Source organism: Herpailurus yagouaroundi, unplaced genomic scaffold (genome assembly GCF_014898765.1).
Source record: "Herpailurus yagouaroundi ecotype Mexico unplaced genomic scaffold, PumYag 203, whole genome shotgun sequence".
Lineage (NCBI taxonomy): Eukaryota > Metazoa > Chordata > Mammalia > Carnivora > Felidae > Herpailurus > Herpailurus yagouaroundi.
In genome coordinates this window covers 28,890,791-28,917,606 of record NW_024412434.1, presented here as the reverse complement: position 1 = coordinate 28,917,606, position 26,816 = coordinate 28,890,791, and the positions used below count along the sequence as shown (strand labels likewise).

Genomic DNA, 26,816 nt, shown 5'->3' with positions numbered 1-26,816 from the left:
CCCCCGGCCGGCGTCGGGGGCGCTGTGGCCCGGGCCGCCCGCCCCGCGGTGCCCCGCTCGGCCGGCGCCCGGAGCGCAGAGGCAACTCGGCAACTCCGAGCGCGTCCCGGCCTCCGCTCCCTCCGCCGGGGGCGGGACGCGCAGGACACGGCGGGAAGCCTCGGCTTCGGTGACGCTTGGCGACGGACGGCCGCGCGTCCCGCGGCCGGAACCGCTCTCCCGGGCGTCTGCCAGGCCGAGTCCGGCCGAGAGACGCGGCGGTCGCTCCCACCCCCTCTGCCGGTCGTTCCCTCCCCTGCTGTCTGCCTTCCTCCCTCCTCTCCACCTCGATCTCCGTCGCCCCTCTCTCCCGCTTTCTGTATTTCTTTTTCTTCTCTGTACTTAAACCTCCTGCTTCTGTCTTCGGCCTGTTTTTAATACCCACTCTCTTTATATTTCTCTCTGCTCCCTCTTTCCCCTCTGTCTCCTCGCTCTCTCCTTTTCCTTCAGTATATTTTCTCTCTCCTTCCTCCCCCCCCCCCCACCCCTCCCGGCCTGCCACCCCCCCCTCCCCCCACCAGCTCCCGCTCCAGGGGCGACAAGAGAGCTGCCTGGCACCAAGCCTGCGCTCCTGGGTTTGGGGAGGGTCCGGGGATCAGTGACCGCACACTTGGCAGCGTTTCCTACCCGCGCGCACACTCGCGCTCACACAATCCACCGTGCTTGGAATTTGCTGGCAGTCCACCTTCCTGCTCTGTCATCGGCCATAAATGCTTTGGAAAGGTTTGCCTTCTACCGTGGGCCCCGTCCCTAGCCACGGAGAGAGCCACCTAGTGAAAGGGTGGTCCCTGCGGTTAGAAGGTGACACCCACTCTCCAGGTAACCCCCCTCCCCTCCCCGCCAGGCGCCTGCCAGGTGGACAGGGGCAGTGGAGTGGCGGGCATTTTGCTTCAGGCAGGGTCAGGTTGCCTGGTTGGTAAACATGGGATCCCGTGAACAAGTCCTCGAGGTGGCTTCCAGGCAGCGGTGGCTCCTGAGTGCCAGGCAGCTTGTTGGCCCTCACTGCTGCCACGTTTTCCGGGGGATGGTCACCAAGGCCATGGTGACAGCTTGCCACCTCAGGCTTTGCCCAGGTCTGAATCACCAACCCTCCCCCCACCCCCAGGTAGGACCCGTAGAGAGCGGGCTCTGGGGTGCTCCTAGGTCATCCTGTGTCAGAGACCAAGCAAGGTGCTCCCGACACTGGGGGCTGCTCGCTCCTCCACCACCTTGCCCCCTCTCTGCCGGACCTGAGGGTTCTGGGGGCCACAGTAGCCTGAAGGAGACCTGGTTTCTTTGCAAGGTGGCCCCGGGCGGGGGCTTTGCAGTCTGTTTCTTGCTCCCAGCCCTCTCTGATACACTCTTAAACAGCTTGCTGCACATGGGCTGACCACGGCGACCCCCTGTTGGTGCTGGGGAATGCAGTGCCGTAAATCATGAGGGAGATGTGGCCACCGCAAGACACAGAGACGACCCCGCCCTTTTTGACTTTGAATACAACCAGTATTTATGAAGCACTTTGTAAACTGTAGTTGGTCATACAAATCTAGTTTGGTTCTCTCTACCGAAGTACGGGTGTCTGTAGTTATGGGTGCTCACATGTGCACACATTTGTCTGTCCCCCGAGGTTCAGGGTGGGGGTTGAGGTTGGGTGTGGACGGCACTGAGATTGGCTGGCGTTCGATCTGTCGTGTCAGTTGCAGAGATGAGAGTGTGCGATGATGCCTCCTTCTTCCAGGCTCCCGAGACCCATCCATTAGCCTCCATCAGTCTGCACGTCTCACACGCACATAAGAGATTTGCCTAATATCCCTGGTGTGTGTAAGGGGGGTGGGTGCTAAAGCTGATGGATTAAGTCTCTTAGTCCCTTGTCCCCGCCCACTGCTGGAATCCCCGTGTGTGGTTCTGGGGTGTAGTCTCAGACACATTCTTCCTTACAAGAGTGCCTGCACCCTGGGTATTTATTACATGACCTTATTTCCAGTTGTGCTGTCTTTCTCGGGTTATATAGTCACATTTGTGTCTCATCAGAATGGGGAAGAGAGGGTATCTCTTCTTGTTGCGTCTTTCCTGATACCGTCCCCCTCCCCCATCAGCCTCCTCCCCTTCTGTAATGGTATTTGGAAACTTGGGTGGATTTTCTTCCTTCTGAACCTGTTACCATCTTTCTAAGTGGTGTCTTAGATGAGAGTCGACAGCAGGTTCCTCTGAGGTTTGTTCATGAAAAGATGGCGTGGTGAACATTACCATTCATGTACAGAGGACAGGAGAGCGACAATGGAAGGCTCTGGGTTGGTTAGTTGGACTGTCTTTTTGGCGCTAAAGCACATCAGTTGGGTGCCCTGTTGCAATGTGCACAGGGTGGTAAATGCGTCTTACAAAACCTGCCGTTTCCTTCAAATGCAAACCGGTAACAGGATTTACTGACAAGGAAGTCATCGACAAGGAGGTAGATTATTGACTGGCTAGCTATGCTATTTGTTTACCATCACTAAAAGCGGGGGGGGGGGGGGGGGCCTGGGTGGAAGTCCTTACTTATTTGGGCCAGTTACTTATCCACCGGGAACCTGTTGTTACAGTCTGATATGTTACATACTGTCTACGGATAGACTTTATCTCAATAGGGGCTTAAAGCCACTGATGGTATTCGAACTTAAGGTAAGGGGGACGTTCCCCAGAAACCCCTACCTTATCCTCGGCTGGCCACTACAGCTTACAGCAGTGATTCCCAGCCCTGGCTGCACTTGACAATCATTTGGCGGGGGGCGGATTTGGGGGGAAAATAAGAAAAGGAAAATCCCTACTGGTAGCCCAAGCCAGGTTAGAAGTCCCGTAGGCGGGGTCCGGGGATCCTGCGTCGTTTAAAAGCTTTTTCGGTTCCGCCACTGGTTGAGAACCATCAGTTTAGTTTAGGAAAGGGCACGTGAAGAATTTCAGGTGAGAGAGACCCAGGTGAGCCCCAGTTCCGTGCCTCATGACTTGTGCAGCGGGACCTGTCTTCGCTTGTAGCTCTTAGCTTCTTCACATCTGGTATGATGGAAACCGTCACGGCTGATACCGATGGAGGCTGCTCTAGGAAGCAGTTCACGCGCGTCGCCCGGTCGTGAATCCTCCCAAGAACCTTTATGAAGCATCCCTCCGTTTTACAGGCCAGGAAACTAAGACGCTGAGAGATCAAGTAACTTCACCAAGGTCCGAGGAAGGGGTGGGGCCCTGGCACTTCCAACACTATTTATTTGACTCCCGGCTCCGCTCTCTCAGCCGCTAGGCTATCTGTGCTATCTCCTGCCTCTCAAGGCTGTCAAATGTTTCTCTAAAATGCCCAGCCCCTCCCTGTTGCCGGCAGAGACCGCGTCAGGTTAGGAGGGCTGTTCGTTGGACGCAGGTCAGTTAGGCAGGAGTTGAAGTGTGCATGGGAGGTAGTGAATGAGCATGGTATGGGACAGAACTTTCTGGGCCTGCATTCTGTTATCCCGGGGCCAAGTCCATGAAGTCTGTTTCCCAGAGGGCCCTTCGGAGGTGGCCCGGCGTGATGGCGGGGTCACAACAGGTCTTTCTGTGCAGCATTGGGTTTGCCTTGCATCGGGGAACTGACCCTGTCTGCACCTGCAGCTGGCCATCCGTCTGTCCTAAACAGCCCTTTCATTTGTTTCCCTGGAACTTAGCATTGAAGCGTGATCACCTGCTTGCCGAAAAAGAATGCCAGTGACGTGGCATCTTTTGAAGTTGTCATTTTCGAGTGGCTTTGGATAGAAGAAAGCTTGCAGGAGGTGTGAGAGAGCCAGCAGCGTCTTCTAACAGTTTATTTCCTGAGCATGGGTTGTGGGTGTCAGTGTGGTGGGCGAGCTGTGGCGTTCCTGCCTGTGTCCGCGCGTTACACGTTATCAGGGAGGTGAATCATTTCGTCTGGGGAGTGGGGCTGGCATAGGAACCCTAGAATGCAGCCTGCTCTGTCCAGGACGACAGACCCTGGCCTGTCGCCGGAGGCTGTGGCTCACTCCCCTTACCAGCCGGCCTCCTGGTTATCATCTGCTTTCCTGTGTCCACATACACACGGGGAACACACACGTGGCCAGTGTGCGTTATGTACTGGTAAGCGGGTGGGGCTGGCTGTGGACGATCAGGCCTTAGCTCAGGTGCTGCTCAGGGACACAGACTCTGGCTCCCCGATTCAAACAGACCCCCGTGGACCCCTAGCCCCAGTGTCAGCCCTCTGCTTTCATCACAGCATTTATCCCGCTCCGAAATGACTTTGTGCGTCTGTTAGCTCATACATTGTCTGTTCCCCACCGCAGGCCGGATGCTTCCCAGCACAGGGGCGGTGTCCACATAATGCTCTGTGCTCACGGGGCACCTAGCACCTGTGTCTGTTGAGTGAATGAGTAAATGGAATGACAGAGTTGAGGGTGGCGTCCCAGAACGTGGTGGTTTTCCGCGATCTTTTACTCAAGTGGCAGCCTTAACTCTGGATGACACTTTTAGCTTGAGCTCCATCCCTCCCGTGCCCCACCCCAAACTGCAGCCAAGATGTTTATAGTCTGTTAACCCCGCGGTCTTCAAGCAATTGCTTCTTTAGCCCTTCAACATAGTGAGCATACGTGTATCCCCTTAAACATGCTTACGTTGACATCCAAGTTTCACGTCTAAACACATCTGAGGATAAAAACTCTTTGCCGGGGTGGGGGGGGGGAGGTCCAAAATAGGTTAACATGCTAAATGTTTGTATACGATGAAATGAAGCACACGAGAATTTTTTGGAAGATTTTGTGTTAAACTCCACGCTTATCTTCCCTAATCCCTGTGCTTGTTGGGGGGCGAAGAGGAAAAAGCAGAGCTCTGGGGAAGACGGTGTGGGAGGTGGAAGGAGGCGCTCTTCTGTGGGTTAACAGGATCCACAGAGAAGAAGAGACTGAGGGTCTGGGGGGAACTGAAGCAGGGGCAGGTGGTTATAAGATGAAGACACCTGAGATGGCCTGTGAGTTTGAAAGAAGAACATGTTAGGATTCAGGAGGCTTAGTCAGGAGGTTTCCCTGCTCTGTTTGAGACCCAGGAGCGCCTGGTTGGAATGACAGCCACAGCCCGTGTGCAGCTCCTCCAAATCTTGTGCAAGGAGCCAAAGGAATAGGGAGAATGGTCTCTGCTTTGCCAAATAAAAGAGTGATGACTTATTTGGGTTTGAGATTCAACTTGAATTTTTGGCTTACGATATTTACTCTGCCATGTCTTTATGGGATTTCCCTCTCAAAGCGTCTCCTGCCAGAGATTTGCGCATGTGGTTCCTTGATAGTAGAACTAATCCCTGATTTGATAAATCAGTCATCCTCTGTCTCCGCTCACTTGGCGTGAGTCCATCAAAAGTATTCCATGCACGTGCCCAGCTGAGGGGAGGGAGGGAGAGGGAGCGCGCGTCCGTCCGTCCCTGCATGTTTGGACGCTCTTGGGAGCAGGGGCATGGTGGGGACATCAGATAAGACCAGGAGCCAGCTGTGGCTTGAGGGAAGGATTAGTAGAGTCGGTGCTTCCAGGCGACTAAGTGAGACGACTTCTCACGTGTCACCTGCGGCTGCCCCGATGCACACGGGAGGGCGTTGTCTTCTGTCCCCGCCGGTTTTCGAGAAGCCCGTCACTTTTCTTGGGACTCAAGGAAGTCCACTGGCGCTTTTGTGCTCCACTTGTGTGCTCACACCGGGCAGGGAAATGCCTTCTTCTAGGAACGTGTTTGTTCCAGCTACTGGGAGCTGGAGAATCCCAGCCAAGTGCTTTTGTGACTCCTACATGTCTCCTGGCCTCCTGATGGCCTTTCTTCTTCCTCCTCACTCTGCATGGTCTAGAACATGAAGAAACAGCCCCCTCTGTGTTCCATTTGCTTCCTCTCTGCCCCCAGCCCACAGGCACAGGGGGCAGATCCCGGAATAACGTGGTGGGTGTTGTTTGGGCATGTGATCTCAGTTTGGTCATAAGCTGAGTATGGGACCGTGTTGGGGCGTCCAGCTTAGGGAAGGTGTCCTCTTTGAAGCCTGTGCCTGGCAGTGGCCTGGTGGCTCTCCTATCCCCATCTGGCACTCGCTGGCTTAGAGACAGAGCCCCTGTCTATGTCTGACATCTGCCTAGATCTGTGGTGTGGTCCCAGGAGCTTTGCCTCATCGGGGTGACCAGTGCCCGGAAGCGATGGCACGTAGCTGGCCAGGAGAGCGAGGTTGCCTGTGGCGCCCAGCGAGCACCGGGCAGTGTTGCTGACCCGGGAGGGAGCAGGCAGCCAGTCTCGTGCTCTCAATGGGCAGCCCCTGCCGCTCTTGTCACCAGATGCTGGAGTCTCCTTAGAGTCTCAAGCATAAGACACCAGCCAAGGAAACACTGCACCTTAAGTCTCCAGAACAGGGTTCTTTGGGCTGCTTTCTTAAAATCCAGCGAAAACCTCTCTCCCTGGTGTTTTGTCTTATTATTGGAACATTTCTCCTACCGTTAACCTCACCCCCACTGGTGTTGGGGAATCCCTTCCTTGTAACGCTTTCTGCTTTGGGGTTAGTAGCGGGATTCCTGGCTGGGTTTAGGGCCCTCAGGAATCAGGTTGGGAATCTGGGGTTGGGGGGCAGTCCCCCTGCCACGCGTGACCTGAAAGGAAGATGGAGATTTGTGACTGGGCTGGGGCGGGGCTCTGGCCAGTAGAGGGTCGAGGCGTTGCTGGACTGTAAAACGCCCAGGGCTTTGAGGTGGGAGCGAAAAAGGCATTTCTGCGGAATTCTTGAAGGTTCGCCGTGGGGCACACACTGCTTCATGGCTGACACCTCGCTCTGTCCTCTCCCCAGCCTGTGGGCCGAAGCTGACCAACTCCCCCACGGTGATCGTCATGGTGGGGCTCCCAGCCCGGGGTAAGACGTACATCTCAAAGAAGCTGACTCGATACCTCAACTGGATCGGCGTCCCCACGAAAGGTGAGGCGTGTGCCAAGGCCAGGGTCGTTACCTGGAGTCTTTCACTCTTGCTCACCAACCCCTACGACCAAAACCACGTCCCTTCCACCTCCAGCTGCTGGGACCTGCCGTGCAGGGCCAGTCTTGGGCTAGCCTGTGCCCACAAGCATGGGGCACCCTTTTGGGCCTTGTCACTCGGTACACTATATACTTATCCTCGCTTGGCGTTGGGATCTTTTCTTTTCCTGCTCTGTCATTCCTGCTGCCCCACAACCTGCTCAGCCCTCACCACCTTCAAAAAGCCTTCTCTGGCCACATGGTCTGTGGAGATCTGGGCCCTCCCCTTTTTTATAAAATTTATTTTTGATAGAGAGTGTTTGCGGGGGAGGTACAGAGAGACGGAGGGAGACCCGAGGATCTGATGCAGGCTCTGTGCCGACGGCAGTGAGCCTGACGTGGGGCTTGAACTCATGAACCGCAAGGTCATGACCTGAGCTGAAGTCGGATGCTCAACCGACTGAGCCACCTGGGTGCCCCTGTGCCCTTTTAAGTACTCTAGCACTCAGTTGTGACATTCTTCTACTGACTGTCGTCAAATGTTCCACACCATCGGCTACCTTTGTATGACTCTTGGCCTGGTCTTCCCGACTACACCGGAAAGGTGGTGAGGTGGGGGACTAGGTTTTGCATCCACTGTCCCCCACGGTGCCTGGCGCGTTGTGTCGTGTGGTGAATGCCGTGTAAATGCTCCACGCTTCCCTGGGGCGCAGGCTGCTGGCTCAGTAGGTGAATGGCAGATCTGGGCCCCACGGCACGCGTGAGACCCTGCGCTGTCCTGGGGGATCGTGCGCAGGAATCACTGCCCCTGTTTCCGCGGGACCCGTGGCAGCCGCCCCTCCGCACAGCCTTAGGACGCTGCACCTGCAGACGGGGCAGTGGAAGCCAGTCCCTGGGAAGGTAGAGCGGCCCCAGGCAGCGTCGGGTCTGGGGGAAGCTGGGCTGCCTTCTGGGCTCGCAGCCCTGGGTGTGGAGGTCCGCTCTCCCGCTTCGGTGTCTCAGCAGAACCTCATTCAGGTTGGTGTTGCTGTGTAGGCTCGGTTTCCTTTTTTAGAGAGAGCTCCCAGATGTTGGTGGCTCCTTCTTCCTGGGGGGGTCAGCTAAGGGTTCCCGCCTTTGTCCCCACAGTGTTCAACGTCGGGGAGTACCGCCGGGAGGCCGTCAAACAGTACAGCTCCTACAGCTTCTTTCGCCCCGACAACGAGGAGGCCATGAAAGTCCGCAAGTAAGGCCCGAGCTGCCGTGGGGGCCTGGGCTTGGGTTTGCTCGGCTTCCCGAAGCCAGGTTCTGTCGGAGAAAGAAGAAGCTGGTCTGCGGCGTGGCTCCGCTGTGGCCATGACATGTGACCCCACCTCCGGGTGTGTTAGGATGAGGCGCCGCCTCCGTGAAACTCACTGCCTCCTCTGCTCCCGGAGGGTCTAACTCGGCCGCTGGTTGATACAAATCAACAGCAGTGTCTCGTTGGGAGTGAACAAGGCCATTTTTGCGGAAAACCTTCCGCTTCCATTTGGAGAGGATTTTTCTTGTAAGCCCAGGGTGGTCGTGAAACCCAAGTGCCATGGCGCTCAACCCTGACAAGTGTTGTAGGGTCACCTGGGAGCCTGGGGAGATCCGGATGTGGGCCGTGCCCTGCATAGAGCCGTGAGAATCCATGGGCCGGACCTGGGCGTCAGCTCTGTAAAAGCTCCCAGTGAGATCTCGGGGCGCAGCCCGGGCATGAGCCCCATTTCCCACGGGCAGCCGCAGCCGCCTGTCTGCGGGGCTGGACTGGGAGCCTGTGGGCCCGAGTGGACTGGGCCCCGCAGCCCCCGCCGGCCTGGCGGTTTCCTCACTCTGCTCGCTGGGATGAGCGGCGGGTTGCTGGGCCTTCCCCCGCCGGACGGGCTGGCGTGACGCGTGCTTTCTCTTCCTGCCTGTTGTAGGCAGTGCGCTCTGGCTGCCCTGAGAGACGTCAAAAGTTACCTGACGAAGGAAGGGGGCCAAATTGCAGTAAGTCCGGGGGCGGGGTGCCAGCTCTGTGTCTGAGGCCATAGCACACGGTGCCCTGGGGAGACAGAAGTGTAGGCACTGCCCCGGGCAGTGCCGAGAGCCGCCGCAGGGACACCTCGGAAAGGGACAAGTGCCTGTGGCCTGAGAGTTGAGGGGAGCGACGGCCTAGAGCAGCGCTGGGGGGGGCCAGGAGAGTGGTTAGCGGGGGGCGGACCTGGAGCACGGCTGGTGCTGTGCTCTGTGCCCACCCCTCCCCTGTGTGCTGGGGCGGGGGGAGGGGGTGGACCGGGGTGGGGGCTGCCGCTGCGGTAGCCAGGGGTCCCTTCCACGTGCACCCTACCCTGTGTGTAGCTGTTGTTCGTTGGCTCTAAGTACCCTACTGTTCATCTCGAACGTGGCCTCTCTTCACGGCCCTACTGTCTCCCCATCAGGTGTTCGATGCCACCAATACCACCAGAGAGAGGAGACACATGATCCTTCATTTTGCCAAAGAAAATGATTTCAAGGTGAGCGGAACTTGCTCTGGAGCATGCGGGAGCAGGGAAGGCAGCTCGGGGACGGGCTGAGTCCTGTGTCTCTGCTCCGGGCCTGGTTCTCTACCTCCCGCTGCTCTTGTTTTGCTGCGGACACATTGGGCCTTTCCTGTGGGGGCTCTGGGAGTGGGGGGACGGTTACCCAGACTAGGGTGTGAGATGGGCAAAGGACTCAGGGTTGAGCAGGTAGTTCTTTTTATGTGTTTGAGTGTTCGTAAATGGGGTCCTTCCTCCTCAAATGAGGTTGGTGACATCACAGTGACACCAGCGTCCGCGCTTTGTGTGTGTCACATTTGTGGTTTTCTAACTTTCCTCTTTGCTTTCTTCCAGGTGTTTTTCATTGAGTCTGTGTGCGATGACCCTATGGTTGTGGCCTCCAACATCATGGTAAGACAACGTAGGACCCCACTGTAGGGCGACAGTCTGAGAAAAGTGGGGAACCAGCTCGGGCCCAGAGCAGTAACTAGACGCTGAGAACGAGCCGGCTGTCCCAGCCTGTTGGTTTTGTCTGAGTCGTGGGACCGGGAAGGTGGGAGGTGTGGAGTGGTGTTTAATTTAGAAGCATGTTCTGTGACCTGCCCTGGCTTTATCTGGGGTCCTTGCAGGCGGTTGGCAGAAAGCAGCCTTTGCGGGACCTAAGAGATAAAAAGCAGGGGCCTGGGAACAGTTTCTGTGAGTGGCAGTAGCTTGGCAGCTGGGTGGGGACAGGGCTGCTTGGGACAAAGGGCAGCTCACCCTTCCAGAAGGGAAGGAAGGCAGCAGGCTGGACTCTCTTTAGCTGTGAAGGTCCCCAGTAGAAAAGAATGACTGTGTGTTGATAAAACTTCATAGGACACAACAGACTGAAAGGCAGAATCCCCCCAAGTGTGGGAAAAACGGGGGCAGTAAAACTATCTTCCTGCTGACCTGTCTGTAACATACCCCTCTCCTCGCCCTGTGCCGAGGGAGGTTGCCCAGATAAACTGAGGGTAATTGGCAGCTTAATTTGATTAATTCTTAAGTTTTGTCACTTGAAAGCAATATACCATAAATGGAAGCCGTTACCATGAAGACTTTACCACAGGTCACTTTCTCATGTAGCTAATTTTCTGTGCAGCTTAAATACATGAGAATGAGCCGTGTCTCTAATGAAAAGCAGGTCTGATGCCTCTACAGGGAATGCTGGGGTTTGCTGCGTTACAAGCGCGCATCTTTAGAGGGTTGCTGAGGACTCATTGGCTTCCGATGTTGGAACTTTTCTCCAGGGCGGTGGGAGTGTGTACAAGCATTTCTAAGAACGGAGTTCATAGCTCAGAAAGGGCTGTTCACATTGTGGAAAACCCAGATGCGTTTCATCGGGTCCAGAGGAAGAGGCCCAAAGGACGGGGAGGTAGAACAGAAATTGCTGTGATCTGGACAAAGGGTTTTGCTACGTTCCTTTAGTTTCGTTCTACTAGCTTCGTCTTGGTAGCAAAGCACAGCACGGACGCAGAGTGCATTTTCCGCAGTGAGCAGTCAGCACGTGCGTGGCTAGGAGCTCACCACCGATCTTGTCCTCTGTTAACACATCCAGTTGTTCGCCCCGACTCTCCGGGTTCAGGAATCTTGTGTCTCCGATTAAGCCCCAGAGCATCTTTGCAGGGTAGGCCTTCCCAGCATGCTCTCTGGCGGCGGCCGTGCTAGGGAGAAAGGGATTTGGGAACTTAGATTGTTTTTCATCGTGGTAAAATATACAATTTACCGTCTTCACCGCGCAAGTGTTCAATCCCGTGGCACTCAGCACGCTCAGGTCTCTGCACCGTGGTCACCACCACGGATGCGCAGAACCTTTTTATCTTCCCAGACCGAGACTCTGCACACGTGAAGCGCTGACTCCCCACTGAACTCAGGTTTTATTTTGTAATGTTTATGTATTTATTTTGAGAGAGCGAGCACGTGAGCTGGGAAGGGGCAGAGAGAGAATCTCAAGCAGGCACTGCAGCCAGTGCAGAGCCTGATGCAGGGCTCGGTCTCACGAACCGTGAGATCATGACCTGAGCCAAAATCAAGAGTCAGACACTTAACCGACTGACCGCCCAGGCGCCCCTGAACTCATGTGTTTAAAGAGTGTCTGCCTGCCTCCTGGCAGTGGTGGTGGTTGTAGAGGAAAAGAGCACGTGCAGGAACAAATTTCGCTAAAATTTCACTGAATTTTGCTAAAAACCCTGCCAGGTTTCTCAGACCTACTGTTCACTTACAGGGGATGGGTGAGTCCGAGGGCTGTTTCTTCTGCTTTCTCTTCCCATAAGAGCAAACCTTAGAAAGGACTGGGCCCGGTGGAGAAGCACTAGTTGGGGAGCAGTTACAAGCATGTGGTGCCCCATCCATGGGTGGTGGCAGGAAGAATCCTGCCTGGCGCACAGGGCAGGGCATCACCCGCAATTCGGGAGCGTGCCTTCGCTGACCGACAGCCTGGCCCTTGGTGTGGGGAGTGCTGCAGGTGTGGATCCAGAGCTCGAATTGAGGCTTGGCGGTCTGGGGACGACCTGGCTACCGGGTTGACCCCGAATCGTGGCCCCATTTGGATGTGTTCAGTAGAAGCCTGTGGCTTTCCTGTGTACGTCCTTCCAGGGAGCGATCCCCTGTCCACTGTGGGTGCTCTGACTGTGGCATCACTGGGTTAGAACTCAAGCCCGGTGTATTTCTTTTTTTCTTTTCAACGCTGGGTGGGATCATCGTTACTCTGAGCTGGTCTGTACTTTCCCTGTTTGCGAGCCCCAAATCCCGCTTCGTCTAAGCAGAAAGCCTTCCAGCGTGATTCATCAGCTGCCTCTTTGTGGTGTTACAGGAAGTTAAAATCTCTAGCCCGGATTACAAAGATTGCAACTCAGCAGAAGCTATGGACGACTTCATGAAGAGAATTAGTTGCTACGAAGCCAGCTATCAGCCCCTCGACCCTGATAAATGTGACAGGTAATAACGAAGAGGTGACTGTCTCTGACTTTTCTGCTTTGGTAGAGTTTGTTTGTTTTTTAGTGTTTTCGTGCTGTCCGTACAAAGCACTTGCTCCTGGATCCTTTTATAAACTGTCTTTTAAAACGTCTTTAGGGGCGCCTGGGTGGCGCAGTCGGTTAAGCATCCGACTTCAGCCAGGTCACGATCTCGCGGTCCGTGAGTTCGAGCCCCGCGTCAGGCTCTGGGCTGATGGCTCAGAGCCTGGAGCCTGTTTCCGATTCTGTGTCTCCCTCTCTCTCTGCCCCTCCCCCGTTCATGCTCTGTCTCTCTCTGTCCCAAAAATAAATAAAAACGTGGAAAAAAAAAATTAAAAAAAAAAAAAAGTCTTTAAAAAAATCCTTGATTGCGTATTCCGTGTGACTGTTTCCGGCACTAACTGTAGAAGCACGGAAGTACACACATGAGCCCCGTCTTGCTCCTGTCCCCTTGACATGTGTGTCCTTTCTCTCTGCTCTGGTCTCCGCCTCCCTCTCCCCTCTTCTGACCACACACTGCTGTGGATAGTGCCCACGTGTTCTGTCTCCGAGAACACAGATTCAGTCTGCGCCCTCCCCTCGTGGGTCTGTGGGGGCTGAGTCTCTGCCATCGGCTGGGGCCATGGGGGTTTACACCCGGGCTGGCTGGGCTGGGCTGTGCTATCAGCGGAGTTCTGATCGGCTGGTCGCCTTCCCCGGCAGGGACCTGTCCTTGATCAAGGTGATCGACGTGGGCCGGAGGTTCTTGGTGAACAGAGTTCAGGACCACATTCAGAGCCGCATCGTGTACTACCTGATGAACATCCACGTGCAGCCCCGCACCATCTACCTGTGTCGGCACGGCGAGAGCGAGCACAACCTCCAGGGCAAGATCGGAGGGGACTCGGGTCTGTCCAGCCGGGGCAGGAAGGTAGGGGGAGCCGGGGGCAAGGCGGGCTGCCGAGGGGCTGGGTGCATCCCGTGTGTGCAGCGTGCGTGTGTGTGTGCGTGCATGCATGCGTGTGTGTGTATGTGTGTGTGTGATAGTGTAGTCACGCCCCTGACGCGGAATGAGACAGGTCTTGCTCTGCTTCTCCAGGAGGGGCAGGAGCCTGAGTCAGGCCGTGTCCCTCTGTCCCACACCCTTGCAGTTTGCCAATGCCCTGAGCAAGTTTGTGGAGGAGCAGAACCTGAAGGACCTCAAGGTGTGGACCAGCCAGCTGAAAAGCACCATCCAGACGGCGGAAGCCCTGCGTCTCCCCTACGAACAGTGGAAGGCGCTCAACGAGATCGACGCCGTGAGTGCCGCGGCCTGGCCTTGGCCGTGGGGAGCGGGAGGGCACGGAGGTCTCTCCCCTGGGAAACGAGAGCCCTCGCAGAGCCGCACGTGCCACGTGGAGCGACTCGAGGTGACATCTGGGTGTTCCTGCCAGGGTGTCTGTGAGGAGATGACCTACGAGGAGATCAGGGACACCTACCCTGAGGAGTACACTCTGCGGGAGCAGGACAAGTACTACTACCGCTACCCCACCGGGGAGGTACGTGTGCCCGCTCTCACCCGCGTCACTCGGTGCAGCCGGCGTGTACTGTGCGCACGGGAGCTGGTGACAGGCCAGGCTGAGAGAGGGCCGCGGGGGGCCCAGGTGGCCCCATTCGGGTAACTGTGCTCAGCAGCCACGTGCTCCGGGAGGAAGGGGCAGGAAGGGCTCTTGCATCCCGCCCGCCCCTTACGCCTTCTGATGCCTGTTCCCGGCACTCTCCCTTCCGAATCCAGGTTTCCTAAACTGAACCTTGTAAACGGCTCCAGGAGAGGCACAGGTGTATTTTCCTGTGAGCACCAGCGAGAGATGTGTCTCTCAGATGAGCCCATGGTGACGTGGGAGGCAATAGCAGTCAGGGGTGATGGCTCACCCTGTGCGCGGGTTCCCCTTTGCAGACGCGATGGCAACTGTGTCATCTCAGGTCCCGCGCATCACTGATTCGCTGAGGGAGCCCTGGACGCGGCCTCCGGGTGATGCTCTGGTGTCGGCTGCAGGCAGCCTGGTGACACCTGGCGGGTCCTTGCTGTCTGCGGGCCGTCTCGGTTGTCTGTCACGTTTCAGTTTCCTCCTGCTCAGGGCGCTCACCTCCTCCGTGGCCCTTGTTCCCGGAACCTGATTAGTGAGAGAACAAGGGAGACCACAGAGGGATGGGCGTGAGCAGGAACCTTGGTAGCCTTAAAAGTCACATGCCCACCCATTTTTTTCAATTTTTTTTTTTTTTAATTGAGCGAAAGTTCACACAATATAAAACTCACTAAACTGTACGATTCAGTGGTTTTTAGGTGTATTCATAGTACCGGGCAACCATTACCACAAATTCTAGAACATTCCATCATTCCCAAAAGAAACCCTAGCCTGTTCCCCCCTCCCCCAAGCCCTGGAAACCAAGGGTCTACTTCCCGTCTCTGTGGCATTGCTTACTGTGTACGTTTGACAGAAGGGGGTCATACAACATGTGGTCACACTGTGTATGACTTCTCTCACTCAGGGGACATTTTCAGGGTCCCCCACGTTATCAGCGTGTATCCGGTCGTCAGTCCCTCATCCCCCCGCGTGGAGAATTAGGAGGCAGCCGTTAGAGGGAGGACGGCGGGTTTATGTTCTGGCGGGGGATGCGTCACATCCTCACCAACACCGGGATGGCCTCCCTTTTCTAAGAAGCCAGTCGATGTGGGTCCCCAGGGGCCCTGAGGGGTGCAGCCCTGAAACACCGCCGGCTGTGGATCGATCGCCGGCTGTGGATCTGATCGATGGCGTGTTCTCTGGTTTCTAACGGGGGAAGGGGCGTGGCTGAGGCGGCAGAGCCCCGCCCCCGCCCGCGTGCGCCTCTGCAGCAGCACCGACGGGTCCCTCTGTCTTGCAGTCGTACCAGGACCTGGTGCAGCGCCTGGAGCCGGTGATCATGGAGCTGGAGCGGCAGGAGAACGTGCTGGTCATCTGCCATCAGGCCGTCCTGCGTTGCCTCCTCGCCTACTTCCTGGATAAGAGCGCAGGTGCCGCCGACCCCCCCCCCCCCCCCGCAAGCCTGCTCTGGGTGGTGGGGGCGACGGGGAGCCCGTGGAGTTCCGAGAAAGGGCGGAGGGAAGCCAGCCTTTGAGTTGGGGGACGTCGCGGACCAGCACCTTCCCCACGGGACCACGCGGGGTCTCTCTCCTCGCGGGGTTCACTGCTGCTGAGCATTAGGAAAGGCCTCGGCGGCGCCTCCTGCTGGAGCCTTCAGAGCACAGCCTCCCGCAGGCCCCCAGCCGCTCACCTCTGGGGTGGGGGGGGGGAGGGGCGGGGCGGGGGCAGCCCACCTCTAAAGAACAAAGAGCCTGGAAAACTCTAATGAGACTCTTAAAATTTAAGCCTATGTCTACCCAAGGCTCACTTGAATCCTGACACACCTAAATTGTTCGGGGAATGATTTTTTTTTTTAAGTTTATGTATTTATTTTGAGAGAGAGAGCGGGAGATAGAGAATGCTAAGGTGGCTCCGAGCTGTCAGCACAGAGATCATGACCTGAGCCGAAACCAATAGTCGGACGCTTAGTTGACTGAGCCAGCCAGGCACCCCTGATTTTTTTTTTTTTAACTCTAGTGCACCGTGCAAGGGTGGGCTTGGGGTTTGTTTTGATTCTCGTCTTTTGGCTAGTGGTTTTTCTAGGCTGCCTGCCTGGAGCAGGGGGCCTGTGTGTAGCGGGGAGGAGGAGACACCCCTGTCTCCCGCTCGGCCTGGACTCCAGGGGCACAGACGACAGGCAGAAGCTCTCACTGGGGACCTGTGTGTCTCTGTCCTCAAGGCTCCTAGCTGATCGCGAGGCCTTTTCTTTTCAGAGGAGATGCCTTACCTGAAATGCCCCCTTCACACCGTCCTGAAACTGACACCTGTCGCTTACGGTGAGTATGGGGACACAGCCCCGGCCAAGATGTCCCCTGGGACGCTGGCTCCTGGTGGCTCTGGGGCTGTCAGCGGCCTGTGCCCTCTAACCGGAAGCCAACCCCTGTCCCCCCCCGCCCCCCCCACCCAGGTTGCCGCGTAGAGTCCATCTACCTGAACGTGGAGTCTGTGAGCACACACCGGGAGAGGTCAGAGGTGAGTCTAAACGCCCCCTGCCTCCTGCTCCCCAGCGTCCCCGTCCTGGCCTCCGTCCCTAGAGGGTCCTTGTCGAGTGACAGGGCCAGGGGGTGTGAGCACTCGAGAGGTCCCCGTGTTGAGTTGCCTGCAATTGAACCTGTGTCTTTTAGCGGGTTCTCTCTGGAGTAGTAGTTGGTTTGAGATTGGCCGGCCTTTGTGACCTCCTCGCCTGCTCTTCCTCAGCTACCGTGTGTTCCTATCTCGTGTTTCTATGTGGCTGCTTGGCATTTTCTCTTTCTCACTTTGCATGCTTTTTCCCCCCATTTCGACTTAACCCATGACGTGAGTATTAAAGAGGGAGACGCGTCCTGCGCTTTCAAGAATAGGCGTAGTTACCGTCGTCTTTTCCTTTGGGGCAGCTGAGATGCCTTCCAGGTTCTAGAGGCACTGGTTCACACGGGATTAGCAAATCCACTCAGTCGTCTGTGTATGCTTCGGTGCAGAATTACCAAGAAGATGGAAATCGTGGAAAGGAGGTGGGAGGGCAGAGACCAGGTGGTTTGGGCAGGAGGGACTCGGGGCATGGCGGGTGGAGGCTTTCTGCAGGAGGCCCCGGCGGTAGAGCAGATTGCTGCCCCGGACGCGGTCGGGAAGGAACGTTGGGTTGACTTTGTACCGAGTGTCAAACAACAGCGTTTGGCCAGCTGACCGTTTCCCTCACACAGAGCGTGGTGTTCCCGTCCGAGCAGGACACCTCTCTGTTTCCCAAGGAGCTGGTCCGAAGGTCTTGGCCTTAAAATCCCAGCTTCCGCCAGCTTGTCCGGCCGGGTGGCCACAGGGGAAGCGGGTGGGCCAGCCTCGGCCCTGTAACGGCCCCCACTTCTGAACGTGGGTGGTGGGGTCCCACCTTTCTTCCCGGCCTGACTTCACCGGCGGGGCTGGGCCGGAACGGGGCTCCGATGGCCCCTGCACACGCTTGCCTGTGCCTAACTGGGGCAGTGTCGAGGGAGACAGAGCTCTGCGCAGGCCCCTGGGCTAGAGGCTGCAGAGCCACAGGCCTGGGGACACAGGTCCTCGCTCCACTGTGTCGTCACTTGGCGGGAAGGCTCGTGTTTGGGCCTCGCTTGCCTTGCTGCCCACCTCGGGGTTTCTGCACCTCTAGTCCCCTGGCAGGGGTTGAAGCCGGCACTCCTCGTCCCAAGCCGGGGGGGCAGTGATGGGCGGCGGGCGCCGTTCCTTGTCTGCTGTGCAGATCCTGGCTCACGGTCAGCGCAGGGAGTCTGGCACCGACACCTTCTCCTCCCTGCCCTCAGTGGTTGACCTGAGCCTCCCACTCAGGCCTCCCTCCCCCTTCCTTGGCTCTCTTGGAGGCTGGCGGCCGGGTTCTTTTCTCCGACCTCATCATCTGCCGCCTTTGAATGACTGTCTGCAGAGCTGGTCTTGCGTTCTCCCTTCGCCTGCCGTGAATGTGTTGCGCTTGTCCGAGTGGGTGTCTTGGAATGTTCCGGCACAGGGGCCCAGGAGGTCATCCCTTGTTCTTGCAGACTGGGGACGCAGGACAGCAAGCATGGCACCCCTGCTGGTCCCCGGGGCCAGTCGCCGCGGTCAGTCTCGTATCTGGGAAATCCAGAAGCAGAGAAACGTTTTTGGTTTGGTTTGGGGTTTTTTTGGCTTATATACTTCCCCACTCCTTGTAACTGTCGCCTTCTCTCTTTTGTCTTTGTCTCGCTTAGGATGCAAAGAAGGGACCTAACCCGCTCATGAGACGCAATAGTGTCACCCCACTAGCCAGCCCCGAGCCCACCAAAAAGCCTCGCATCAACAGCTTTGAGGAGCATGTGGCTTCTCCCTCCGCTGCCCTGCCCAACTGCCTGCCCCCGGAGGTGCCCACGCAGCTGCCTGGACAAGTGCGTTCTCCCCTCTCCTTCCTCACAGTCAGTCTGGGTCGGGAGGAGAGCAGCCGTGGGCAGCGCGTGTGGGCGGTGGACGGGGAGAACGTGGGCACGCCCTCCCACGACGTCCGTGACACCCTGGGGTCCTTCCTCGCCGACCTGAGCGCGCACACCTCTTTCCTGAGGAGCAGAAAACTGGGCAGAGCAGAAGAAATGGCCGAGCCTGCGTCCCGCTCACATTCCCGACCCCTTTGTTTTCTCAAACGAGATTGAAGACAAAACCCTAGAAGTTTCCATTCAGCTCTGGGCCCTTGGCCATGTGTGGCCTGAGGACGTCTTTTCTGTCCCAGGCCAGTGGCTGAGGACCTTCCTTACGTGCTCCCTTGCATCCGGTCCCCAGTTAGAGAAAAGCGTGTCCCCCTCCAGAGCCGGGTTACAACCTGGACAGCCAGACTCGCAGGATGGCCTGGGAACAGCCACTTTCTTTCATCACGTAGTTACTTTAGCAGGTAGTAAAAACACCAGTAAGCAAAAACCTAGCTAGATTTTCCTTGTGTCATGTGCTACGGAGATTAAAAGCTGAAGGCTCTTGGCTGTTGGACATTAAGATTTATTTTTTTCAGAAGAGCAGTCTTTTCCTCAGTGACAGCCAAGAATCTTTGCCAACACGTGAGACATAGAAACTCCTGGGCACATATTTGGGGGCCACCTTGAGGCCTCCCCCCCCCCCCACCTCCACTCCCACCCACCACATCTGGGCTCTTAACAGATAACTCACGGGCTGAATTTTGAGTCAGACTTACGAGCTCCGTGCTGAGGCCCACAGACTTATCCTGCATTTCTCCTCAAGCTCATTTGAATTGTGTGGTGTCTGGAATTGGGATGGGGGGGAGAGGGCCGTGCAGCCTCGGGGAGGCCACCGAACCTCTTCAGGCCTCAGTTTTCCCATCTGTGGAATGGGGGCGTGGCACCTACTGCAAGAGGCAGGGCCAGCGAGGTAGTTCGTGCTGAGCGGCTGACACGCTGGTGTCCCCCACAGGCAGTAGCTGTAGGATTTTACTGCGTTTTTCTGTGAAGGCTGAGAACCGAAGTGGTCTGCCTGTGACGCCCAGTTGTGGTGGAGACCGTGGGGTCATAGTTGGAAGTTCAGCGGCTGCTGTCGCAGACACGCGGGGGGCACTGGCCTGGGCCGGGGTTGGATGGTATGTGGGGCTGACCCGGAGGAGGGTCACGGAGGACGCGTGGCTGGGGCTCCCCCGACTTGGACGGGACTGTCCTTTTGAGGTGGCCAGGCCAAATCCCCGGGACGTCTGGAAGCCGTTGGGTGGGCCAGGCCGGGAGGCCGGACAGGGCTTCGTGTCCCCACAGAGGATGCCTTGGTTTCGAATGACTCGGGGCCTGTACCCTGTCCTCTACTGACTTCTCTCTCTCCGCTTTTTCTCTCTGCAGCCTTTGCTAGGGAAAGCCTGTTTGTAAGTATTTTTCTCTGAATCGTTTTGCCACTCGCCCCTCTTTCTCCTTGCTTGCGGGTTTGGCCTTTTGCCTGTGAAAATGCTGCGGGTGATGACGGGTTTTGTCATATCTGATAGAGAAGGATGGGCATGGGGGCGGAGGGAGGGAGGATTCATGAACTTCTAGAAAAGGAGACAAGAAGCCACACGGCCAAGCTGGCTTCAGCGCGCCTGGCTGCCGGCACTTGCCGCACACGGCTGGCTTCTCGCACGCCCCTCGGGGTCCCGGTTACCAGTGCTCGCGGTGGCCCGTGGCTTGACAGAAGTCTGCTTTTTCCTTCAGAGTCAGATTTCCGTGCCAGGCTGGGTCTTATGCCCCTTGCATTGTCTTTTAAGTTCTGTGCCTCCCCTTGGAGAGGCCTTGCGCGTTAGAAGGCAAAATCTGCAAAACAAACGGAGGACAGACTCTTGGTGGGAGTGTGGTGGGGGCTGCAGCCCTGAAGCCCCCCCCCCTTCTGTCCTCGTAGAGGCTCCCGGACCCCGACACCCTGGGAAACCGTAGTTCTGGGTCCGGTTGTCCTGTACCAGCACGTGCTTAGCCTTAACGGTCACGTTCAGGGTCAGGTGCAGCGTTCCGGTCAGACCCTTGGTTTCCCCTCTCCTTCAGCCGGAGCTCTCCCTGCAAGAAGTTTCTGGTTAAGGGTCTGCCGGAGCGCCTGCTAGATAATTCAGTGTCTCCGCTGTTCCAGTGCGCCTCACCCCAGCCCCTCAGGTCACACCTGCCCGTCGTCCCTTTTGCTGATTAAGTTCTTTTCGCCACTTGATGCAAAAACTGAGCTGGCTCGAGGAGTCCAGCCTGTCAGCTTCAAAGCGGGGCTTGTTCTTGGAAAATAGTAGCGGAGCATGGTGCTTCGATTCCGTGGCACCGCCTGCGGGGAAATCTATTTTGGGATACTGGACAGCTCACGGCGAAAGTGCTTGCTCACGTGTGTTCCGTGCCTTTGGGCCTTAAAATAAGCCCAGGAGGTCTGCAGGGCAGTTGTGTCCCTTTTACCAGATGACCGAGGGGGAGGCACCTGCCTACGGCCGGCCAGCCGGTCAGTAGCAGAACCAGGACTTGAACGGGTCTCCTGGTCCTGAAGGCTGACTGCTTTCTCTCTGCTGGTTTCTGGGAACGGTCAAGGGACTGCTCACCTACCCCTGTCCCGGGCAGCTGTGAGGCACCGGGCCGAGCTGTTGGGTTTCCTTTCTAGCCCTTGCAGGGTCCCCATGCAGCCACCCTCCACGGCTGGGTGTGTAACTGTCCGTTAAATTCAGTCTTAAAGACGAACCGCCCCGTGTCTGGTACCTCCTTGAAGTCAGGCGTAGAACACGGAGTGCGTCTAGATCAAGAGTTCCCCTTGGTGAAAACGGGCCTTTGGATTTGGAGCCTTCCGCTTTTGCCTCTGTGCATATTCTGTTCTTTTTGGGCCGTGGCCTGATGTTGCCAGGAAAGAGCTCTTCCTGCTGGGAGGGTCCTCTCAGGCACATCCCCCCACCTTCCGAGGTTGACCTTGCCCGTCTCTGTGGCTAATAGTGCTTCCAGTTGGAATGCCTCCAGTTCAGCAGAAGTGTCTCCTCTGGACCCGCCACGCCACTCTGGGGTCCCAGCATCCAGCCCAGCCTGGGAGCGTGGGCCTGTGTCTGGGATTGCAGACTTACCGCTAAAATCGAACTGAGCCGGGCTTGGATCTCGGTTTTACTACCTTCCCTCTTTAGAATTCTGGGCGAGGTGACGCAATTCTGGCACACCTACTTCCTTGTCCGTAAGGTGGAGGCGGTGACACGTTGAGGTGTTTTTGATCAGGAGAGTATACACGTAGCACTTAGCAGAGTGCCCGGTGCGTACTCAGGGTCCAGCGGAGCATAGTCGTTATCGTGGGGAAGGTAGTGCCCTGCACTTTGGGGGGATGCCCGAGGCCCCTGGGCTTGCACTTGCTCTGTATTTTGATGCCCCCCCCCGCCGTCCCTTCCACACAGGCCAGTGGGATTTCTTCTCCTGAGTAGCAGGAGCACCGGGAGCCTGGGGAGTGTGGGGCACCCCTGGGGGCTTACGGGTCGTGGCCTGAGGACACGAGCGATCGTGGCTTCGTGGTGAAACTGTCACGGTCGGTGACGACAGCCCGGATGGATGCAGCGCCCTGGGGGGCCACACTAGTGCTCCCGGCCACCAGACCATCCGGCCATCCTTGATTTTTAAGTTTCAAACGCGCACTGAAAAGAAGATAGTACTAAAGATGTTTTGTTTTGTTTTTCTTTTCCAACATGTTTTCTTCCCTTCCCCCCACTATGCTTGAAAGACGAACTGTTTGTCACATTTTCTCAAAGTTTTCTCCCTACTAACCTTGGAAAGGTAAATGGCTCGGTGCATGCCCCTCTCTGTCCCCTCTGCATCTCCCCGAGTCATGGCATCTCAGCCTGTCAGGGCATCTTGGTCTGTGTGACGACGGGCCATCGTGCAGTATGTGACTCATACACCCGTGCCGGACGACTTGTGTCTTTCAAGAGCAGCACCATTGTCTCGAGGTCCTCTCTCTCTCTCTCTCGTTCCCTCCTTCCCCTCTGTGTGGCCTGAGCCAGGGCACCATGAGTGAGTGACGTGACGTGGTCCCCAGTGTCATTGTTGCATCTATCATCCGTGGGCGCTCGGAGCCTTGGGCGCGAGATGTCTGAGGGTGGGTGGAAGCCGGCAGGTGCAGCGGGACCTGGCAGCATCCCGGGCTCTGACCCCACATCGGGGGAGACTGGGTGCAAGGCCACAGGGTCCTCCCGGGAGACCCCCCCACTCACAGACACTGTCTGATGTGCTCGTGACTGGAGGGTCGGGTGGCCTGGGCGGAGTCGGGCCGAGAGCGGGCTCAGGTCTGAGTGCGGGTTCTGCGAGTCCCTAGAGATTTCTCCACGGTGGGCCCTTGGTTCTGCCTGGAGGGGAATGGGCTGCCATGATCCTGCATATGTGCGTGCCCAGCGTCCACGCTCCCCTCACCCTGTCCCTTTAAGACAGTCTCGGTGGACACAGGGAGGGAAAGAACACTCACAAAAGTGGTGTTTCCTTTCTTTGCGGCGGATTCAAGTCAGGCAGAGAGGCTGCTGCTGTGCAGTGGCAGCTGTCATCTGCTCCCAGCCGATTGAAAAACTATTTTTTTTAACGTTGAGAGAGAGAGAGTGTGAGCAGGGGAGGGGCAGGGAGAGAGGGAGAGAGAGAATCGCAGGCACAGAGCCCGACGTGGGGCTCAAACTCAGGACCCATGAGATTGTGACCTAAGCCAAAATGAAGAGTCAGCCACCACCCCGAAGAACATTTTTAAGGCGTTTTTGATTCTGGCAGCTTCTCAGGGGTGGGACTTGTGGCCAAGATTGCTTTTGTTGGAACAGGAAGAGAGCTTTAGTGAGTGACACCTGCCTTCTCTGCCTGGGTCCTCCCCTGTGACGTCCGCTCAGCCCAGGGCACCTGTGTTCTAGCTGCTGAGCCCATGTTCCTAGAATGTGGGTTCTGGGGGCTGGAGCATACGGTCTACCTGAACCCTGTTGGGAGGAGAGTCCCGGCTCGTCCCCTGCCCGGCCGCGGGCAGCAGGAGGGCCCTGGGTGCGGGCGGGGGCGATCTCGAGGCGCGAAAGGGCCAGGCCCTGGAGGCTTCCTTAGGTGCTGGCGCTCAGTGCTCCCCAGAGCTCTGACCCGCCAGGGCCACCCCACCCTCCTTCCCCATTTCGAGGCAGATGCCTGGCCTCCCCCGGCCTTGCCAGGCCCTTCTCCCGGGCAGCTCTGGGCTTAACCCCCGCCACATTCCCGGAGCCTCCCCGGGCTTTCTTCTGCCCAGTTGGTGAGGACGCCCACCCAGGGTTGTGTTTTTCTGTCTGGGTGAAGTGGGCGGTCTCACATGCATGGCTTTGGTCTTGAGAAGCCTAGTCGACAGGAAATGCTAATTCCCCTTCCTCGCCCCTCTCTTCTCCTGGAAACAGAACATGAAGAGCACCCAGAGTGGCATCGACACCAGGATGCACTGAGGCAGGCCCGTCGGCTCCGTGCCTGTTCTGTTCCTGCAGCTTCTCCTTAGTGCTTTTCCACCCGCCCGAGGCCAGCCATCCCCAGGACGTCTTCCGAACAGGGTGGGTGGTGTAGAAGAGGGGCCCGCCGCTCAGACAGAACCGTGCCCCCGACGGCGGCTGAGACCCCAGGAGGCCCCTCCCGTGTGCGCACCCCGCGCTGGCGGCCCCCCCACCCCCCGCCCCCAGCCTCGCTGACCCCCCACGAGGCTCGGAAAGGACAATGAGCGGTGGAAGAGGGGAGAGAGGGCCCTGAGGAGGGGACGGTGGCCTCCAGGCTCTTCTGTTTTGTTTCGTTTCTGTGATCCTGACCTGGTATGTTCCCAGCCTGGGGAGAGGACACGGGCCCCAGAATCCTAAAATCGAAGGGGGTCTAGTTGCTGAAGAAGAAGGGATGTTGAAAACTGTCACAAGGCTCTTCTGTGAGTCGTGGCCCCGGACGTTGCCTCGTGAGGGCAGGACTCGGGCGCGTGCTGGGTTGGGGCCGGTCCCGGAGAAGGAGGGTGAAGGCTCTGAGCCACCGTGCGGTGCGTCCACAGCTTGCCGGGTCTGCGTCCTGCCTCGGAAGAGGGTGGCTCACGCACAGTGTGGTCGTGCAGGCGAAAGGAAAGGTTCTGCCGGAACAGTCCCGGGGCCTCACCCCCCCCCCCCCCCCCCCAGGGAGCTCTGCTATCTCTGCCCTCCCGCCTGGGCCCCAGGCCCCCCTGGAGCTGCTTGCTTTTGCACTTTTTCAACGGCAGAAGGCGGGACCTGAAGGTTGTACCTTCTCTCCACGAACTTACATGTTTGGGGTTTGTTCCCGTGGGGGCTGGAGCTCGGAAAGAACATGGGGAGTCGGGTGCGCCCGTGCCATGGGGAGCTCGGAGGGACCCAGGAAACCAGCCGGAGAGCAAGTCATGTGGATCATTGCCAGGCTGACCCAGATGGTGGCACAGAGATGATCAAGGGTCACCTCCTTCCTCCAGGATGTTCGTCGCCTCCCTGTGCTTCCCAGGTGGGGATGGTGGCCCAGCCGAGACCTCACTTGCGGCCACTTCCTCCAGGAGGCTGCCTGTGGTCTCCTGGCAGGACTGAGGACTGAGCTCAGCCTGCTTGTTTTTGTGCAGCACCTGCCCTACGCCCAGCGGGTGCCCGGTGCTGCGAAGTCCGAAGAAGACGGTGTCCTCGCTGGTGTTCGTGGCACCTGTGGCATCTTTTTGGGGTGGCTCACAGCAGGGAGACGTGTGGTTCGAAATACCTGTAGTTTCTGCCTCCTGGTTTCTCCTCGCTGCCTCCACGTCCTGGGGAAAAGGAGGCGTCTTGAGGCCCAGACAGAACGATTTGGAGACTCCGGCGTAGGATTTGTCCAAGTGACCCTTTGAGGACCTCTCAAAGCTGGAGCCAAAGGTCACTTCCCTTGCTTGCCCTCTGCTTTCAAGCCTGACGGTCTCGCCCCCTCTTGTCTTACGGGACAGGCTCTGGGAGAGCGGCTGTGGGGGCTTGGACATCCGGAGAGGGCACCGGACAACGCGTGTTTCTCTGGTTGGGGTTCAGTGGGAAACTGGGATGTGCTGTAGATGCCCTGCGGTCAAGTTCATGGGTTTCACACCAAAACCCGCCCCCTCCCCCCCACCTCCTTCCCAGCCGGGCACCGTGCCCGAGGAGATGTAACATCTCTTCCTGTGTGACGGAAGAAGGGCTATTTCCCTTTCCTGCCAACTGAGTCTCGTCGGGTGGCGAGTGTGCACGGGCACAAGCATGTGCTTGTGGGTTGGTCTTCTCCCTGGCAGCCCAGCTCTCGCGAAACGGCTTCCACGTGTCCCTCTCTCTGGCCTCCTTTTCACACCGGTTGTCGGAGCCCACGCTGAGCTTTGACCCTTCCTGCCGATGATGCTCGTGGGGCTGGGTGTGGGTGTGGGTGCCCCGCCCGCCTCCGGCCGCTGAGGTCATTACCCACCGAAGCGAACATCCTGCACACGCGTTTGTCGGGGCCTAGATGAGGCGACAGAACGCGCCAGCGGACGAGGAGCGAGACCTCAGAGGTTGCAGAAGGCTGCCCAACCGAAAGCCGTGATCGGACTCGAGGCGCCAGCTGGGGGACGTGTTTGACCTGCACTCACGGGGCTCCTGCCACTCTGACTATGGCCTCTCCCCGCCCCCCTCCCCCGGCCCCCCGAAAACCACCTGGGACCAATTTTGTTCACTTGGCATAGTTGTTTGTGGGCGGGTTTCCCCTCCTCATTCTGTGCGGAGACCGTGGGCGAAGCTCGTCGTTTGCGGGCAGCAGAGGAACGGCCGCACCAATGATGTTTTTCGTTTGTAATACTTGAAATTTATTTTTTTATTATTTTGATAGCAGATGTGCTATTTATTTATTTAATATGTACAAGGGAGCCTGAAAATAGAAAGCTGTATAGATTGGGTGTAGTTCGGTGGTTGGTTTTGGGGGGCCTTTTACGTGTGACTCATGACTTCTCTGTGTTCTGTATAGTTGTCTGAATTAACGACCTGGGATGACGCTGTGCCAGCTTTCAAACAGGGGATGCTTTTCAGAAATTTGTATATTTTGCAGTTGCCAGAACAATAAAGTACCTGATTGAAATACGCTGATGAAGTGCGCCCCTGGTCCTTTCTGGGGGGTCGGGGTGGGGGGGAGGCGGGAAGAGAAGTCTTCAGTTGACGCTTGTGGTCCACGCACCGGGTGGCTATCGCCGGGCTCCTGACCGACCTGCCAGCCGTCATCTTTAAACAGGACGTGCCAGTACTGATTGCCAGCATTGATGCGTTACAGTTGACTAGAATCCGTGGTGAACACTAGGGCTCCCCCTGGTTCCATGGGTTTTGGCCAATGCATGCCCGTGTAGATGTCCCATTACCAC

The 26,816-nt window shown here is 57.4% G+C and overlaps 1 protein-coding gene across 3 annotated transcripts in view; it reads left to right on the top strand.

The window, feature by feature from the left end:
* PFKFB3 (6-phosphofructo-2-kinase/fructose-2,6-biphosphatase 3) overlaps window positions 1-26,547 on the top strand; it is a 79,683-nt gene extending 53,136 nt beyond the window's left edge. The window contains exons 2-17 of one of the 3 annotated variants that reach the window (XM_040451509.1): window positions 6,825-6,950; window positions 8,115-8,211; window positions 8,909-8,975; window positions 9,407-9,481; window positions 9,839-9,895; window positions 12,315-12,439; window positions 13,159-13,366; window positions 13,587-13,733; window positions 13,869-13,973; window positions 15,340-15,469; window positions 16,292-16,354; window positions 16,486-16,550; window positions 18,266-18,439; window positions 19,874-19,896; window positions 22,215-22,267; window positions 23,875-26,547. In XM_040451509.1, coding sequence (XP_040307443.1) covers window positions 6,825-6,950; window positions 8,115-8,211; window positions 8,909-8,975; window positions 9,407-9,481; window positions 9,839-9,895; window positions 12,315-12,439; window positions 13,159-13,366; window positions 13,587-13,733; window positions 13,869-13,973; window positions 15,340-15,469; window positions 16,292-16,354; window positions 16,486-16,550; window positions 18,266-18,439; window positions 19,874-19,896; window positions 22,215-22,257 — 1,505 coding nt within the window. In that variant the 3' untranslated portion in view covers window positions 22,258-22,267; window positions 23,875-26,547. The remainder of the gene's footprint in view (window positions 1-6,824; window positions 6,951-8,114; window positions 8,212-8,908; window positions 8,976-9,406; window positions 9,482-9,838; window positions 9,896-12,314; window positions 12,440-13,158; window positions 13,367-13,586; window positions 13,734-13,868; window positions 13,974-15,339; window positions 15,470-16,291; window positions 16,355-16,485; window positions 16,551-18,265; window positions 18,440-19,873; window positions 19,897-22,214; window positions 22,268-23,874) is intronic. The other 2 variants (XM_040451511.1, XM_040451510.1) reach the window with 2 other exon arrangements.
* The last annotated feature ends 269 nt before the right edge of the window (window positions 26,548-26,816 follow it).